Genomic DNA, 15,879 nt, shown 5'->3' with positions numbered 1-15,879 from the left:
GTCAAGGAGCCTGGTGTGAGAGAGACTCTGGCACTTCACAGAATATACTGTAAAGTGAATTATCTTCGCTACTTGCAAATGGGCACCTTAAGAATCTGACCTCAAAGGAAGTGGCTCCTGGTATCGAAATAATGTAAAAAAAAATTATACTATATATACTTCAACAGAATGAAACCTACGCTCCATCTAGATCAGGAAAGGCAAATAAAGTGGAATTGTGATCCAAAGAGATAGATGAAATGGAAAGTTACAGTGGTGCGTTGCCAGACCATTTTCCTCTCACTGAATGATTTAGTGAATGTTTAAAAGGAACTTGTGGTTAGAAATTGTAGTTCACGTCAAGTTACAAATAGTCATGACTTAAATAAGAATGATCAGCATAATCATTTCATGAAGGTTTTGGCTCAAGTTTCCACTGAATCGTGTAAACTTTTATGGTCATGTGATATGCTGAGCATGAACTATGAGAATAGAATGAACCAAAGCTGTGGTATCACTGGTCGGCCCCTTATTCAATGTGAAGTGATTATACCAGTCATATAATAATACTTGAATAATAAGTAAGTAACAAATGTTATTTGGTAGATTGTTGGCCAGGACACCAGAAGAAACTCCCTTCTCTTTTCGAACAGTGTCATGGGATCGTTAACGTCCACCTGAACAGGCAGACGGGACTTTGGTTTAACATCTCATTTGAAAGAAATAGAAACGTTATGGGATTTCTGCATTGGTCTTAAATTCATGAACATGAGGCTATTTCTAAAAGAAATTTAAATTCCCGGGCTTTAATCTGGTAATTTTTTTTTATTTGTTTAATTTTTTAAAATTTATTATAAATATCATAATATATAAATATTATTCTCCGAATCACCTAGCGGTAAATCAGGATCAACGTTTAATTCTTTTTATTGTTTAATTGTTGATTTTACAAGAGCAATGTACTGTAAATAAAGCAGAAAATGTAGCTCAATATTCAGTCAAATAAATGAAGACATTTGTGGATGACAGGAATCAAAATTTCATTACCAATTAGTTTAAAATATATATTTTTAAATACATAGATAAATTCAATCTCTGCTGGTTATAGAATTTCTCATTCATAAAGTTTGAGTATCTTATTATGCTTTACTTCTAAGTCTTGAAGTTTAGCATTTGGGTTAATCATGCTGAGAGGTATTATGGTATGTGCACCTCTGCTTAATGCTTGCAAAATTTTGTGTCAAGAGACCTATGCAACTCTGTTTATTCGTAGTCCCAAAAAGGATCAACAAGCTCAATGATGCTTTCCTTCTTTCTTATCTAAAATGGCTAAGCAATCAAGTTGCAATGAATTGGTCTCTCAACTGATATTCCTGAGTTAAAGAATGCTACTAGAAATCATGATATTTTCGACTCCATGGTCAAATTAACAAAGATTTTGGTTTGTGCCAATATACGTGTTGGGACCAGGAATGGAAGATGGCTGTTATAGTTTGTTCTATTCTGATCTGATAGATGTGACTATCATCAAAAATGATTAGATCAAAAATCATATTACTCAGCACAAAAATATTACAATACAAAATTACATTTGTATAATGCCTTTCACGTTGGGAGGGAGACCCAAGGTGCTGGGAAACATTTACTGAAAACCATGGTCATCAATCTGAGATTAAACAATATTTCTAGTATTCAGAATGAGTTGGCAATGCAACTTCCCCAAAGATGTTTTTTTCTGTGCAAGAATGTGTTAGCAGCTACAAATCAGCAGTCATAAGGATTGTCTGGCACAGAAGGGCATGACCCATGACTCCATTGCCTTTTCTTTTTAAATGGGTAGAATTGCTGTTCTTTCAACAGCTCAGAAATATGTACTTATCATTTCCTAGACATCTTAAAACACATTGTATACAGTAAAAACAGAATACTGTCTTAAGTAAGTTATGGAGAAAGGAAAACACAAGTGATAATGGTAAATATCAATGTGTGACTTCAGCACTCACCCTCCCACCTCAAAAAAATATCTTCAGTAGTATTCAGCTGCTCAAGTGCTATTGGGAGTTATCTAAGACTGAAATGAGATTCATTGTGAATGGATTAATATTGTGGATGTAGATGTAACAAAAGCCTTTCTCAAAGAGAGAATAAGATAAAAGATCCCTTTTGACTTAGAAAGGTAGATAAAATCCTGTATCTCATTGTCAGTCTTCTCCTGGAATAATCTGGGTGAATTGCAAAAAAAACCCCACTAACCTTGCTGTAAACAAAGAACACTACAATTAACATTACGGTTACCACAAAATTGACAGCAAAAGTCTTGTAACATCATTGTTTAACGCTTAATGATCAGAGGGGAATTGAATAAGAATCCTGATGCAATGCAGTGAAAAAACAGTTACAGGTTTAACTAACAATGCTGTGTGCCCAGTGTACATTTCAAGCATAAAGAATCACATAATTGAGAGTTTGACTATGACCAATTTAAATACCAATCTGATTTTCCGCATCTGTCTGTGCCCAACCCCCATTACCATTAACTTTCCCTCATGTGGAGAATGACCTATTTAGTGTCTATGATATCTCTCTGAATTTTCTTGCAGTGTAGGTTCAAAGGAGTCATTCCCCTAAATAAGTTTTTTTTGTTAGAGACTGCAATCGTTTTAAAAACATTTATAGTGGTATCCATTCATCACCTGGAAACAACAAAGCAGTAACTTGATATATGACAAATATTACAAGCTGAATGGCTGATGTGCATTATTGATGAGGCCCTGCTTGCTCTTGATAGGAAACTGTCATTGAAGGATTGCTGTGCAAACAGAGGTGCTAGAAACTTGCACGCAATAATCTGTCACCACATGTGTGAATGGAGGCATTACCTGGGGACGTTGCCTGTTATCTTAAGGTACAAGCCACTAACAGTGCTATTAATGCACAACAAAAAACTCATGATTCTTTGGTATGCTTGATAACTTGATGGTGGTTTCCCCTAAGTGTACCTCATTCTCGTTGTGGATCACCTGAAGCCAAACTGTCCACACACTTTCCTTTAGAAAATACAATGCAGAAAAAAAATCTAACAACCCAAGCCGCAAAGTGTAACAAAACAATCATTATCTCATTTAGCAAGCAGCTAAACCATTACAGCGGGCTGAGTTCACTGAGTGAACTGAATTTCATCCTCAACAATATCTGATCAGTTCTCCACCAACAGGAACAACCTTTATTTCATATGGCCACCGTCAACCCAAGCTGTTTTTTTAGAATTGTTAGATAAGTAAAGGATGTGTCCCACCTGCATCCTCCTGCTCTTTACTCCTTGTGTGAACAGCAAGGCACCCACCTGCTGCTTTCACTTGTCTACACTGATAGATCAGCAGAATATACTGAGAATAGGTCACTCTCTTGATTGCTAAAATGCTATGTTGCTATAGGAACCTGGTAAACATCCCTTTTTTAAGTGTTGCAGAGATGCATATCTACAGTCTGTTAGAGATAGGTAGGCAGATAACCTGATCAATCACTTCCCCCAAGCTATTCATTGTCAACTGTTTATTGGGTAACAAGACAAAACTCTTTTGATCACTGTTGATCTGCCCACAATACAAACTTGAATAGGTAGCTGTACTGTAACATAGCAAAATGAGATCTGTTTCATCTCTAACCGCAGGCAACAAAAATGAAATACAACTTTGTTGCAAGATGGTTTTTGCAATTCTTTGGGGGGGTTTCCTGCTAAGACATCTCCGATAGAAGATTGGGGATACTTTAATTCTCCCCCCGTATCTCCCAGGGATTGAAATGTATTTATAGGTGCAACTGATACACATGGATTTGATGGTACAGAAATTGCTGCTAAATTAAGCATCTAATTTACTGAGGTCAGAAAGATGACTGATGAGGTAAACAAATGTCAAACTTGGGGGAGCAGACATTCTTATGAAGTTCAGTTTGGGGGATCTGTTTTGCCCACAAAATATACAGTCAATCCACTTTACAATATATTCTGTGAAGCACTTTGAGATGTCTCCATAACGTGATAAGGCGCTATCAAAGGCAAGGATTATTATATACCTGTATGCAGCACACGTTAAATCCAGAATGCCTGATGCTGATGCTAGGTCTGAATGTGGACAAAAAATCCTTGGGACTGTTTTGATATCCTCATGTTGTTTGATAAACAAAAGCTAATACTACATCCTATCCTAGGATGGGATATTAAACCAAAGACCTGTCTACTGAATTGTTGGTTCAGATTGGTTTACTTTGTTGGTGCAGATTAGCTGATGCATTTGTGTACATGATAACAGTCACTTCACTTCAATGTACTGTAACTCATTGAGTGAAGCATTTTGAGACATAACAAAGCACTGTATCAAATGCATGTATTATTGTTGCTGACTATTAGTCTGTAACCAATATTAAACCAAAGGTAAATAAATATAACTTAAAATACTTGCAGTTTTCTACAAGTTTAAAATATATAATCATTTTCTCGAGTCACTAGACAACCATTCTAACTTCTTGCTGTTTGTAGACACATATTGAGTGAATCACATAAAGATGATACTTCCTCACGATTTCACCATAGGACGTCTGATGCTGAGGTGGAATTACCATTCAGTCATTATAGAACATAACCTTGATCAAAGTCATTGGCTCCTACTAGTAATGGTTCACAGAGATGCAATGCAAGAAAACATCAATCGTGGCTGGAGCAACAGCGGTGCAGTTTAGTCCACCTCTGCCAATCACGAGCTTCCAGCTGAGCAATGGAGGGTGAACTTACGTGGCTTTTAAAACGCCACAGTATAAGATGCCCTATAAATCAGCTCCTAGTAGATTAGTCTTTCAATTGTGTGTTGAACTGCCGCAATCAGTTTTTCTCTATATTGCAATATCATACTAAACAGCTAATTGAAAACTGACTGATCGTCATGACTGAATGATACAAGGGAAACCCGTTTCACTACTTGAGCAACATGCCATACTGCTAAATAGATGGCATGTGAATGCGGATATAGGACAAAGTCAAAAATTATCACCAAAAATGGAACACTATAAAATGCAGAGTAATGTTTAAACTTTTTTTCTGATTGCTTTTTTAGTTCATCTTTAGAGAACAGAGAAGAACTTTCTTTAAAGTAATCATCACTAAATGCTTCGTAGAGCCAGTGATTTCAATTGCTTTGTGGATTACTTTTAAGATTATATTACTAACAGATTAATTTCCTCTTCTATGTTATTATCTGTAAACTAACACAAATTAAATTGCTGACTTAGTCCGACAATTGGGTAAAATAGCAATGTGCTAATCTCAATGTCCCATCCTTATTATATAATGAGTGGTTAGCAATACTGTTGCAGGTTGATAATTCAGAATCAATCAAAATTAATTTCGATTATTTGATATTTGAATGGTAGACATTTGGAATATAATCTAATAAAGAATATAAATGCAATTGTACATCAGGTTTTTCACAAATATTTTCACACGCAAAGATTAAGTCAGTATCTTTTAATATTGAACTTTACCTCATGATAAAGCACAGCACTTGCCACTGTCGCAAGATGCTCAAAGGATGGGCATCTTTCAATTCATTATTACCTAGATTTATTGCTAGTAATTTGTACAGTGTTTTATTGACTACTAGTTCCATCTAACAGAGCGAGCTTGCTTAGCTTGAACTAATTGACACAATAGTTGATTTAAAGATTACTTTTTCTTCACATCTGAACATCTATTAAATAGGCAAGTCAGTAGATTTTGATCAACTGTTCCAAATTAAGCAGATTTTTAATTATTTTGATTTTACTAGGATCACATCTATATGCTAATTTAGTGTAGCAGGGATTCCTCCTCACAGACAGTATAATTTATCCAAATGCTAAACGTTTGGCAAATGTTTCACAGTTATCTATCATTATATGTGGGTTTGTATCCAACAAGAAGTTAATGAACAATAGAGATCTTAAATCTAGTTTGATAAAAGTTAATACCGCAGCAAGATACCATCTTACAGAGATAATAAAATAACTCACTAATCACTTTTATGTTCCCACATGCACACATTCATCTTTGCTCCTGGTACTAGCACAAGATCAGGTTTATGCAGGCTGTAAAACTGTCAGCTCTCAATAAACAGATGTATTCCCAGTGGGTTAACCTCTGCTGTCTGAAAGCGAATTACAGTATATAAGTGCCATTTGTCAAGATCAAAATAAATAAGACTTTGATCTTATGAAATATCGAAACACAGTATTTGCTTCTGAAAATGGCATTGACTTAACAGTGGATGGAAATAGGAATTTACAATTTATAAATAATTATCTCCTTCCTCTGGAGCGAGATGACAGTAGAAGGAAGCACAGTGGTTATATAATGTCATGAGTGTTCTAACTAAGTATATTGAGTGTTTACTTGTAAATGAAAAGTGTCAATTAATACATATTGGTGTCCATCTGAATAAATATTGGTGTCTCTTTTATCCACTTACTAACAATACTGATCTGTTTGGTATTTGTTTATAATGAGGATTCTTTTTCGTTTGTTTTACGGGAGAAAACCTTTATGGGCAAGTGTCTGGTGTTAAAGCTGGAGAAGTGTCACACAAAACTCTAGAGGGGCTGAAAGAACAGTGATGTTTTCCAAGGTTTCTTTAATTATGTTTGTACAACAGTTCGGATGCAGCAACCTCAAATAGACAATTACCTTTCTACTTGTTCAAGCGAAGACAATTAATTGCTGAGCAATGCTTTATAATATCCTGCACCGTAGAAAGTTAGGATTCAGGATCATCAGATAATGGACAAAGTTCCAAGTCTGTCACTGCACATATACTAGATTCCATACATCAGTATCTCAGCTGATCCTTCTCAATTCTGCAAAAGGCAGGTGCAACAAGTTGATTTGAGAGGGAACGCTGAGTGGTGCCTTAAACAACCTCCTGATAAGTAGCTTGCAAGAGGCTGCAAGCAGGAGAAAACTATAAATAGGAAGACAATACTGTACTTGGAAAATTCAAGAAATCAGGTTGGAGCAGAGTTCCCTCAAGTGAGCGTGAAGCACATCTGGTTATTTGCAACTCCTTGTTGTTGATCCTTGCATTTTCAACCTATAGTTACAAACCCCACAACAGGTGGACAAGGAATCAACCACAGAATAAGAAAAAACAACAAATTTTACACAAAGAAAGCCACATTGTCTAATATTAGCAAACAGGATATGTTGCTTTAATTGTAAGTTCCATTTGGGGGCTTCTGAATTTTGAAACGCTAAACAGCTGTTCGATTTCTCGGCCAGGCTTTCGTTTTGGACTTTGCCAAATATGGCAAAGTGGACCCCAGAGAGTGATGAATGTGAAGCATGAACTGCCTAGGGAGGTGGTGGAGGCAGATTATTTCAGCAAATTCAAGAGGGAATTTTATAAGATTATTAGGTGGAGAAATCAATGAGGGGTCCAAGAGATATAGTGTATGATTTTTTCAAAAACCTGGCTAGACAGGCTTGTAGAGTTAAAACTACTATAGCACATTTGGAGCAAATTGTTTCCATAATTAATCATAGCTGTGTTATTCACATGTAAACAAAAAGTCTTTGTTAAATGATGTGAGCTTCAGAGTATTTTTAACAGAAATAAGTCGATAGTCTGTGCTGGATATCAAATGTGAGACTGGCAGTGACAAAATAGAAATCAAAGTTTGTACCCTTCTTGACGTAAAATTGTTTGGAAGCAGTGACTAAGACTCCTGTAACTGTTTGGGTCGTTCTTCCCCCTCTGAATTTGGAACCTAGGAAAAAATGAGAGTGAATTTAACAACCTCAATTCCACAACAGAGTTCAGTGCAAGCTTTTCCCTATTAAACTCTGGCTTGGCAGCATCAGTAACAAAATATTTGCATGTATATTTGAGTAGCATAAAAACTGACTTCCTATTAGACTATTCTTCACATAAACAGAGCATTGATAGCATAAGAATTACGGATGTATATGTAAATACTTTTAGTCACCAGATGCAGCATAAATCAACGAATCCTCTTCCTATTTTACATAATAAAACTTGCATTCGATTTAGTTCCCTTCACATTGGAAGGACGAATCAAGGTGTTTCACATAATGTGTATTTTGCTAGTAAATGCAACAGTCAATTTGAGCTGAGTAACGTTCTCTAAGCAGCCATGAAGTTAATGATCAATTTTATCTGGGAGTTTACTGTAAAGAGTAGCAACTGTGTATTTCGTAGGTGAACATATTTAAATTTAAAGATACTGAGATCTGCTGCTGCATTGTAGTTTGATTCAGAAGACTTTTTTTAATATGCTGTGGTGGGTTACAACAATGAAATATTTCTTGAACTTTTTTCAAAGGGTTACAAAAATTTTAAGTTTGTTCTATTTAAGGTCCCCATCTAAACATTCTAATTCTTAAGAATTAGCTCTAAATTCTGCACAATCTAAAATTTTAAGCCAAAGATTTCGAGGATTAAGTCATGAGAACTGTCCCACCTCAGAATTGGTATTTCTATAATTTATATTGTAGCTGAATTATTACTGCGATAACTCATTGAATCCATGTTTCGTTTGAGGAAGAGTAGTGATGTGTAATTTTTAACATAAGGATCCATGTCCCTGAATGAACAGCAATGCGGAAACATAATGTTTCTCTTCCAACTGTGATTACAATATACATAGAGGAACAAACGCCTTAATTTACTGTGTTGATTGCAATCATTCTGCACCAATCTTGCATTCAAAACAACTGGGACAAAGTGGTACAATTGAGATAAGAACATAAGAAATGCTAGACGACAAAAAGACCAAGGCCCATCTAGTTCACCTTCCAACCTCCTGGCGGCCGCATGCACATTTGTCCCAAACTACCTATGTACTACATCCATGTTATTTCCTAAAAGAAAATTATCTAATCTGCATTTGAAGGAATCAACATTTCCTGCTTGAAATGTTGAAAGTAATTTGAATATAGCATTTCCTATGCTTAAAAAGTACAACATTAAACCGCTGAATGTACCATCTTGTTTTTATCAATATAACAATTTATTGTAATATTTCAGTTGCACTGGAGATCTACTGAAATTTGTACTCTGATGTTACAAAAACTGGTAAGGCACTTTCACCATTAATAGTTTCATAGCATTCTTGTCCAGAGCAAATTTTATTTTTGCCACATGAACTGTAATTGAAGTTTAGCTTAGTGATAAAATGACCATGACCCATTCGTAACATTCATGACATACAACAATTATGGTTCATATGTGACAGCTTTACCCCAATTAAGCTGAGAGGTCTCAAAGTCATAGAGTGAGTGTTTATTTCTACACATTGCTGCAATTTCAAGTTAGATTTTAAAGGTAAGGAGGATTGTGATCTGTCTTTCTCTTCGGAGCTGTGCACCTAATGATCCTTTACTGTTTTGGAACTAGCTATCCACAAATGAAGGATTTTTTCAACTGTTTCAAACAAACTATGAGTTTGCAAAGGTGCAATATGACACATTCTGCAGAATGTTTGCAGCAGAATTTTGTGCTTGCCACAGTAAGGGATGGAAAATGCCCTTGTTGGATATAGCTCTAGGACAGATAAAATGGCACAGTTTGATATTAGACATCTATGTCTTTGAACCTTAAGACTATGTTAGATATTGACTGCTGGACAGAGATTTGTAAAGGAGGAAGTATGGCTTCAGGTAACACCTACTTAAGGCTGATCTATATCAAAATCTTAAACAGATGTTATATAACTGCTAGTAAATTACACTAAATCAGAATAAGGAAGAATAGATTACATTGGAGCAGTGATCAGAGGGGCAGTGCTTCACTTTCTTTTGTCATGTGTGAAGAGAGTTCCACCTTTGAAAACAATGATTTCTTTTCTTCTAAAGATTCTTAAAATTCCTCCAGCATTATTACCAGTATTAGGTATTTTGGCTGATAAATCGCAAACAAATCCAATTTTGTTAAGGTTTAAGATGGTTGTTTCTTGCTTATTGCATAAATTTGTAAGACAAAATACGAAAGCTACAAAGAATACTGACGTTGACTCATATTGAAAAGTGTCAGCAAACTTTGCATGCATGGAAAGAAGACTTCTGCATCTAAGATTATTTTGTGCTTAATATTGAATGTTCAGAAATAGATTGTTTTGAAACAATTGCAAAATCAATGTAATGAGTCATTCTCGTAACAGAATTACAACTAAAAATGCAAATTACAAAAAAGATTATGGAAAATCTTTTCCATTTCTACAAACTGAATTTCATCTTCTATTCCATCACATTTAATAAGGTGATTTTAAATAATTACATTCAATATATAGTTGGATGAAAATACAAATACACATTTGTTGTAGAGTTGCACTTATTTTCAGTTTGAGCTCATATCACTCTGTATACCAGTGTTTTAATGCATTTTTTTCTCAAAAAAGTGAAAAACAAAGCCAACAAGAAATCCACAACTGATACTTCGCTCTATGTTTCATAGATTTTCAATTTAGCAACCTTTAACAAGGCAGAAAACAAAGCATAAATTATGATTTATTTGCTCCCAATCATATGGCTCAAAATTTAAACAATTAAATAGTTATTGGAACTAAACAGGGAATAGCACATCTATTTTCTCGATTTCTATAAACTTACTTTATGTGAGCCAAATCACCTATTGGCATCAAAGAACTGCACAACTAAATGTATTTATTTTGCTGCCTGACGAATGGTACTAAACTTTACACTGAATGCTTTAACTATTCTCTTACTCTTTTAAATATGAAACAAAGATTTAAAATTAATTTGTTCTTTTCCAGCACTGACATAGGTCCAAAGAAACCACAGTTCACTCAATTTTGTTTTTCTAAATATTGCAGACAAGTATTGCCTTTACTGTGCTTGGAAAGGAGCCATTTGAGAAAGAATCTAATTAAGTCCATAAATAGTGAACTAAGGCTGACCAAAATTGTTTACAGAACTCACAGGGGAATCTATTGGTTCCTGAAGATTTATCATTTTACATGTTGTAAAAGGTTCCTTTGACGTCCAAAGAATTGCCTTTTTTACTCCAACAATCTTTTTTAAATCCAACAATAATCAGTGGAATATTTTTTAACGAGAAAGAAATTAAACATCAGAAAGGCAGAACACCAAATTATGTTGTCTGGTCTGAAATTGAATCACTGATGTGTCACCTATTATTTGCTTTTACATAAAATCCTCTTAATTTCTTGATAGCGTTTTATCTTTTTTTAAAAAAAGCACAAGATTGAGAGTTGCACAGCATTAAGAGCCCCAGCACCTCTGTTCATTTCACAGCTGATTTTCCACACGAGCTGTTTAATTAAGTATAATTGTTGCTCTTGGCAGTGCTGTATGCTATTTTTATCTGCTCAAGCCTCTTCCAGTCAGGGATTTTTCAATATAGAGCTTTCCTGAGTATGCAATAAGGGCATTGCAATTGGCATTGAAGAAACCGCTCCAAAAAAATCTCTTTATTTAAAATAGGGACAGAGTTCATTTTACTGTGTTATTGGTAAAAGAAATTGGAAATTAAAATGTTGCATTATATACCGACAACAAAATGATTGATTAGTAAACGATCGTTGCAGGAAAAAAAGCAAAGCTTTATTTTGCCTTCCTTTGAACCATACCGTAACGTTCCTCACACTCAGTTAAATTGTGGCACTAATTTAACCAATCATTAATGTATCGTCACATGAATGTATCGTCTTGTCCTTCTCAGCAGCACGGTTATTATGTACATTGCCAAATCACAATTCATTTCGGGAACGATAATATTTTGCAAAACAACAACAAGATGCTACAGATTGACGTAAATAAAACCCTGGGATTTACCAGTTTCATAAAGCTGCTGAATAATCCTTCTGTGGTTTACAACATCTCAACCCTCCGCCGATTTGTGGTTTTGTTACCGCTTCGGCGGCAATCATTGTTCCAGATGTGAATGCTCAAAGTTATTTGCAGCCATTTTTGGGACCCAAAGTGATAACATTTGCAGCCAGTTAGAGTTGAATAAAACGTCTCGGATAAAAAGATTTCGATTGGACAAGCTAACAATTGAAATGAGCACTGGAATGCTTCTGCATTTGCCAGAAATTAAATATTTGAAAAAAAAAGAGCTTACGTTGTGGTTGAATTTGAACTATAAAGATTCAGACTGTGTCTTCCCTGTTAGAAAACGTTACCTCGCATACGCAGTAGGACACTTTGCCAGCTTGTTTCCATCCTGTGCATGAACAATGCTATTTTGTAAGTTATGCCAGATGTTGTTCTCCATGAATTGTGGGTGTCTGTAGCTGTAAGGTAGTAACTCTGAAGCTAGACAATTTTTCAATATACATTTGTTTTTCCAATTTTCTCCCTTCTCCCTTCTCTACTGAAGGAGCCAACTCATGCTGGGGTGCAATTCCACAGGTGCTGGAAGTCTTCCAATACATCACCCTAGTGGTAGTCATTCTTCATACTTGTACACAGATATTGAGTTTTGGCAGGTTATTCAATGGGGTGTGGGGATGTGGGTAAGAGTGAGCAACATAACTGAATTTGATCTTATCTATCCCTGTACGCACACATGTTAGCATGGGCCACTGGAAAAGATCAGGAGTAGGAACCCAGCCCAATTTTTTTCCCCCTTCCTAGCCAACGAGACACTGAAGCCAAGTATTAAACTAGCACCACAAACCCAGCTGAGATTGGCTAACTCAGTATAGACTAGAGTTTAACCTAAGACCTTCTTGATTTGTCTGGCTTGGTATCAAACACACAAAACAGTTACCTATTAAGTGGTCAGGAGAACCCCATGCACTATTAACCACTACTTCTGTTTCTTTGTACAGTAACATTTTAAAAGTGTGAGTATAACTGTTTTGGAAAGTATTTTTGATAATGATCAAAACCCAAATACCCAACTAGTGCTGTGAGTTTAAGATCATTTCAATCAAAATAAAATTATTCCTCATACGAACCGCATGACATTTTTCATACCGGCACTAACCATAACAACAACAACAACAACAAGATTCCATTTATTGAGCGCCTTTCACGTCGGGAGGACGTCCCAACCATAACTATAATACAGTATTAAAATAATGCTTGCATTTGATATAGCCCCTTTTAGGTAAGGAGGATGTCTCAAAGTGCTTCACAGGATTTTACTGTAAAGTGTAGCGACTGCGAATTTTGTAGGCAAACGCAGCAGCCAATGTACACACAGCAACATCACCTGATAATCTGACACTATTTGATCGCAAGATTTATAACCAGTGGTACCAGCGAGAGCTGACAATTCAATGCCCCTTTTATACTATATTTTTGGCAACTATTTAACATGGTTTCTGCCTCAAATCAATACTGAAGCCGTAATATAGTTTCGTTTTAATGATTTGATTTGGAACCCCGCTACTGAAGGCACCTCGAGGCAATGGTTTCAGAATTGAACTGACTTACAAGCTGCAATCTAATTCTATAACTTTTACTTCAGGAAAGCCAATGTTTAAATCTTCAGGTTAGGATAAGGCACTACCCAAAATGAAAGATTATTATTCCTATTATCAATGAACCTGAAGATATTAAGTTTAAAAATTAAGGGTCAGTCTGCCCAATGACTGCCCTTAAAGTTTTTAATATTATTGAGCACCGGTCACACTGCTGGTTTCTTTAATAAGATGAATGAACTAATCAGTGTCTGGCACCGGTTAGTGGAGCTCTCTGCGTGCACTCAGTTTTGAGAACAATCTGGAGCAAGAAATTTGAATTTAAGTAGTGCTTTCCACTCAGAATAATACTACTGTCCTATCAGGCATAGCATCACAAGTCCTGTGTATTATGGTAAGAAAGGGGCTTGAAAGACAACAGGTTGTCAAGACTTTTGTCGGTAGGGCAGCACTTATTATGTGGCATTGATAACACATCTGGCCACAACACTTTTCCCTCCCCCCCAACACACACACACACACATACAAAGAAACTAAACCAGTCTGTTTGGGAAGCAAAAGGTGTTTTTGCAACCTCCTTCTTTCCTCACTCTATAGTAAACTGAGCCTTGCACTAGTAAAGTATTGAATTTTAACTTGAAAACTGGATATTGATCCAGGTTTACTCACTACCCAGAGACACATTTCCCTATTAAAGTAGACAGGAACCCAGTGAGAAAGCCAATGTGATTTAATGCTGGAATAGAATGAGTAATGGATTTATATTTAAAAAGGTACTAGTTCCTTCTTCTGACCACAAGATAAATCTGAGATCTCTTTCAAATGAGCTTTTCCTTACAATTCCTTTGTAGACACAGATTTCAAACCAACAACAAAATTAGAGTGCCTTTCACGTCGGGAGGACATGCCAAAGCGCCAAGTTGCCTGCTCTACATGAATGTGTGCTTTGTTCCGCTGTTCCCAATGATTTGGTATCTTTCCATTGTATGTACACTAGTAGTAGACCAGTCCACTCGTGAGAAAGAAAACGATTCTCTAGAAGTCAGCATTAAATACAAATCTAAATAATATCACCTGAGAGAGATAGCCTTTGATAAAATTTTTACCATTTCACCCACAAAATATACAGTCTGTAAATATACACTTTATAATATATTCTGTGAAGCTCCTTTCTTCCCCATTTTCAGCTGCCGCCTGAAGACCTTCCTCTTCGACCATGCTTGCAGTCATCTTCCCTTTCCCATCGGCTCGGCATCAGGCTCTTCCATTGTTAAGTACTCTGAGACTCTACCCTACATGAAGCTCGCTATATAAATGCAAGCTGTTATCATTGTTGAATTATGTATGAATAATAAGCCACCCCCCAACCCCCACACACTCTCTCTCAGTGTTTTTCTCCTTTTCTCTATATCTGGAGTGGAGTCCTGTATCTTAGAGCATTAGAGGTTAGAGCATTCACCTTCCCAGCAGAGCAAAATGTTGGGCCAGTTTCCTTACTTCACACGCCTCTGTTTACCTAGCAATAAGCAGCAACCTGGTTGTTAGTCAATTGACGGATCACTTTTCTGCCATTCCGGGATAATAATTCCTCAAAAAAAACCTTTGATCATTCAATCCAGGCTGTTTGTGGGACACTAGTGTGTGCAATTGGCTACCACGTTTCACACACAAAAATACAGTCAATTCATTTTACAGTATATTCTGTGAAGCGCTTTGAGATGCCTGAAAGATGTAATAAGGCACTATATCAAATCCAAGGATTATTATTATTATCTGCATATTTTATACACATATTTATTTGCCTGAGAGCTTCTTCTTTTGGAAGAGAGAAATTATCGATCAAGCAAATAAAATAATGTTACTTTGACAATTTAAACCTATCGATAAAACTGAGACAACTTTTTTTCTATGTTAAAAAAATTAAGTGTAAGTTCCGTAAGCTATTTGGGATATTTCACTTTCTACACGTGGCGATTGCACATTGGGTCTTCTCATTTTAATAATGTGTTGGGATTCTTACTTTAAATTGCATTTCTTACTCTGAAATGGCAAGACGGCTTGAGGTGAACGATATTCTCCACTCCAGAGATTATGTGGAATAAACCTTCGAAGGTCTCAATGCTCAGTAAATCATTCGCTAATTCAAACATTTCCCTAACCTGCAGTGGCCAATTATTTTTTCTTGTTTACTGCACCGTTTGTGGCTTCTTTGGCAAAAAGCACATACAACAACAATGGGATTTTGGTTACATGTAAATTTTTATATGAAATACTCTCTAACAGACCATTTTATACTTTCTTTATTGGAAGGCTTAAACAGTAAAAGTGAAGCTGTTTCACATTGTTTACAATGGTGCCTCAAGCACCAGTTTGCCCTACTCATCTGACAAGTCATTGCAAAAGGCACCATTGTAAACCATATAATAATGGTGACCTAGAACCCTA

The 15,879-nt window shown here is 35.9% G+C and overlaps 1 protein-coding gene across 2 annotated transcripts in view; it reads right to left on the bottom strand.

The window, feature by feature from the left end:
* Positions 1–15,879, bottom strand: part of slc25a21 (solute carrier family 25 member 21) — a 154,569-nt gene that overhangs the window by 16,836 nt on the left and 121,854 nt on the right. For both annotated transcript variants that reach the window (XM_042338102.1, XM_007893353.2), the window contains exon 3: positions 7,687–7,770. In XM_042338102.1, coding sequence (XP_042194036.1) covers positions 7,687–7,770 — 84 coding nt within the window. The remainder of the gene's footprint in view (positions 1–7,686; positions 7,771–15,879) is intronic.

Source organism: Callorhinchus milii, unplaced genomic scaffold (genome assembly GCF_018977255.1).
Source record: "Callorhinchus milii isolate IMCB2004 unplaced genomic scaffold, IMCB_Cmil_1.0 Scaffold9, whole genome shotgun sequence".
In the NCBI taxonomy this organism is placed as follows: Eukaryota; Metazoa; Chordata; class Chondrichthyes; order Chimaeriformes; family Callorhinchidae; genus Callorhinchus; species Callorhinchus milii.
Note: the sequence above shows the minus strand (reverse complement) of the source record. Positions and strands in the feature narration are given on the sequence as shown.